Genomic DNA, 2,092 nt, shown 5'->3' on the forward strand with positions numbered 1-2,092 from the left:
CCATAGGAACAGTAAGGAAGACATGAGAAATACAAGTATATCGGTGAAGATGATGCGTCGACGACAAACGAGGGAGACTGAGTTATTACGGTTCAGAGTCCATGTATAGTGGTTCCCGGCTTGGTCGCCAGGCAACCATGTGTACATTATCATTTCGAAGACTGTACTAACTTACTATAGTTTCACATCAAGCGAACTTGGCTTCTAATATTACAAAGTTTCTATCTTTAAAATCTGAGTTATTGTGCAAACTTCAATATTACTCCTCTTAAGTGCGTAGATTATGGCAGCATTTCAAATTATTGATTTCGGTGTTTAATTATGTGAATACCTGAAAATAATTTTGGCTAATATTCGTCGGTCATGAAGAATCAGCTCATGGTCAGTATCGGATGTTGCTGTGTCTGTTGTGGTTTGTGGGCGGCCGCTGTGGAGCTGGTCTTCAATAGTGAAAGGGCTGTATTGAAACAAGATATACAACTTTTAACACTGCTGTAGGAAACATTTGTCTGCCAGTGTTTGTGACATCTCAAAGTGAATGATTCCTGCGGATTTGCCCTGGAGAAATAAAGGCTCCATGACGTCCCTTACCTCAAATGAAGAGAGACTAGCCTGTGATTCTGCCATCTCGGCTATCGCCCGTGGCAGAACAAATTGTACAAATAGTCAACACTTGATAATTACACAGTCACGTATAAAGATTGCGAACTTTAAAATTAGCCTCCGTTTCTTTAACCGTAAGGTAACAAAGCCTGGAACTTTGCAGCACTTTGTCGTACCTGGGCACAACTTTGAGATTTCTCGCAGCATGCTTCAGCATCTTCATTCAGTAGCACTGTGTTATTAATATGGTATCTTTTGTGACGGCCTTCGTAGCGACAACACTTCGCTGTAGAAACGGCCTACGAAGTCACCGCCACACTTTTAATAGCGGGCCGACCGGTCCGCTGGAACAGTGAACAGAAAGATGAAAACCCAAACACTCGGATTAAATGAAAGTCGGTACTTATCTTTATTAACGACGATACAGAACACAGTGGTGAACATGGTCTACAGAAATCTGTCTAGTTCGAGTCGGAGCGGCTAGGTCAGCGTCGGCTGACGACAAACAACAACTCTGCTGCGATGAACACACAACTGACTAGCAGGTACACAATTCGGTGGCGAGTATACAACTGACCGGCGAATCCAGAAATGTCCTAGCGCTCGCGACTCCAGCGCTTAAGAAGCCAGAAGCCAGCGGTGGCGCGCGCAGACTAGCGGCGATTTCCTGTCTCGCTGGCGCTGCTTATGCGGACGGCGTCCGGACTTTGATGCTGCCAACCTTTTTGGCAGCGGGCTCGGTTGGCATTACTGGCTAGGATATAACACTCCTCCCCCCCAAATCGCCGCACCGTCGTTGAATAATGACGTGGCGAGCCTCAACGGCGGGGGAGGGGTCTGGCCGCAGACGTAGCAGAAGAGACCGGGGCGGAGACTGTTGTCGGTGGCAGTCCCCGGTCCGCACCCCAGCATTGGCTGCGCGGGGCCTCGGGAAACACCGACTGAAAACCGAGGTCAGGGTGCACGCCTGTGACCACGGGCGCAGCTTCTGGTACTGGACGCGACGGGGCGTCGGGACCCACGAAGAGAGGCAGCGTCTCCTGGCGCTGCGTCGACGGCTGCGGAGTGGGCGCCGGACAAGGCGCTGCGGTGTCAGACTCCTTGGGGGTGCCCAAGGAAAGCGGCTGCAGTACAGGCTGCACAGCCACCGCTTGGGAAGGCGGCCCGGCTGGGGGGTCGACGTCCATCAGCTCCGAAGGCGGTGGCGACTGAAGAGGGACCGCAGGCGCCGGAGCGACCACCCGGGGCGCTCCCGCATGAAGCTGCGCGGGAGGCATTAACGGGACGGGCTGTCGGCGTGGTAGCTGCGACGGCTGCTGCTGCTGCTGCTCTGGGGGCGGCAGCGAAGTCGGAAGGCGCGGCTGGAACCCGCCGCGGACCAAATCTGTGGACAAAGAACGAGTGGCAGAATCCGGGCGGCCAGCGCGGCGCAACTGGTTCTGATGCCTCCTGTGCACCCCAGTAGCACCGTGAACAGTATAAAAACCGC

General features: G+C 53.1%; 1 protein-coding gene across 1 annotated transcript; it reads right to left on the reverse strand.

The window, feature by feature from the left end:
• Positions 1 to 1,421: 1,421 nt before the first annotated feature.
• Positions 1,422 to 1,880, reverse strand: LOC126233955 (uncharacterized). Its single transcript, XM_049942896.1, has one exon. It carries the CDS (start codon positions 1,878 to 1,880, stop codon positions 1,422 to 1,424), a length of 459 nt encoding a protein of 152 aa, XP_049798853.1.
• Positions 1,881 to 2,092: the final 212 nt, after the last annotated feature.

Source organism: Schistocerca nitens, chromosome 1, assembly GCF_023898315.1.
Source record: "Schistocerca nitens isolate TAMUIC-IGC-003100 chromosome 1, iqSchNite1.1, whole genome shotgun sequence".
NCBI lineage: Eukaryota > Metazoa > Arthropoda > Insecta > Orthoptera > Acrididae > Schistocerca > Schistocerca nitens.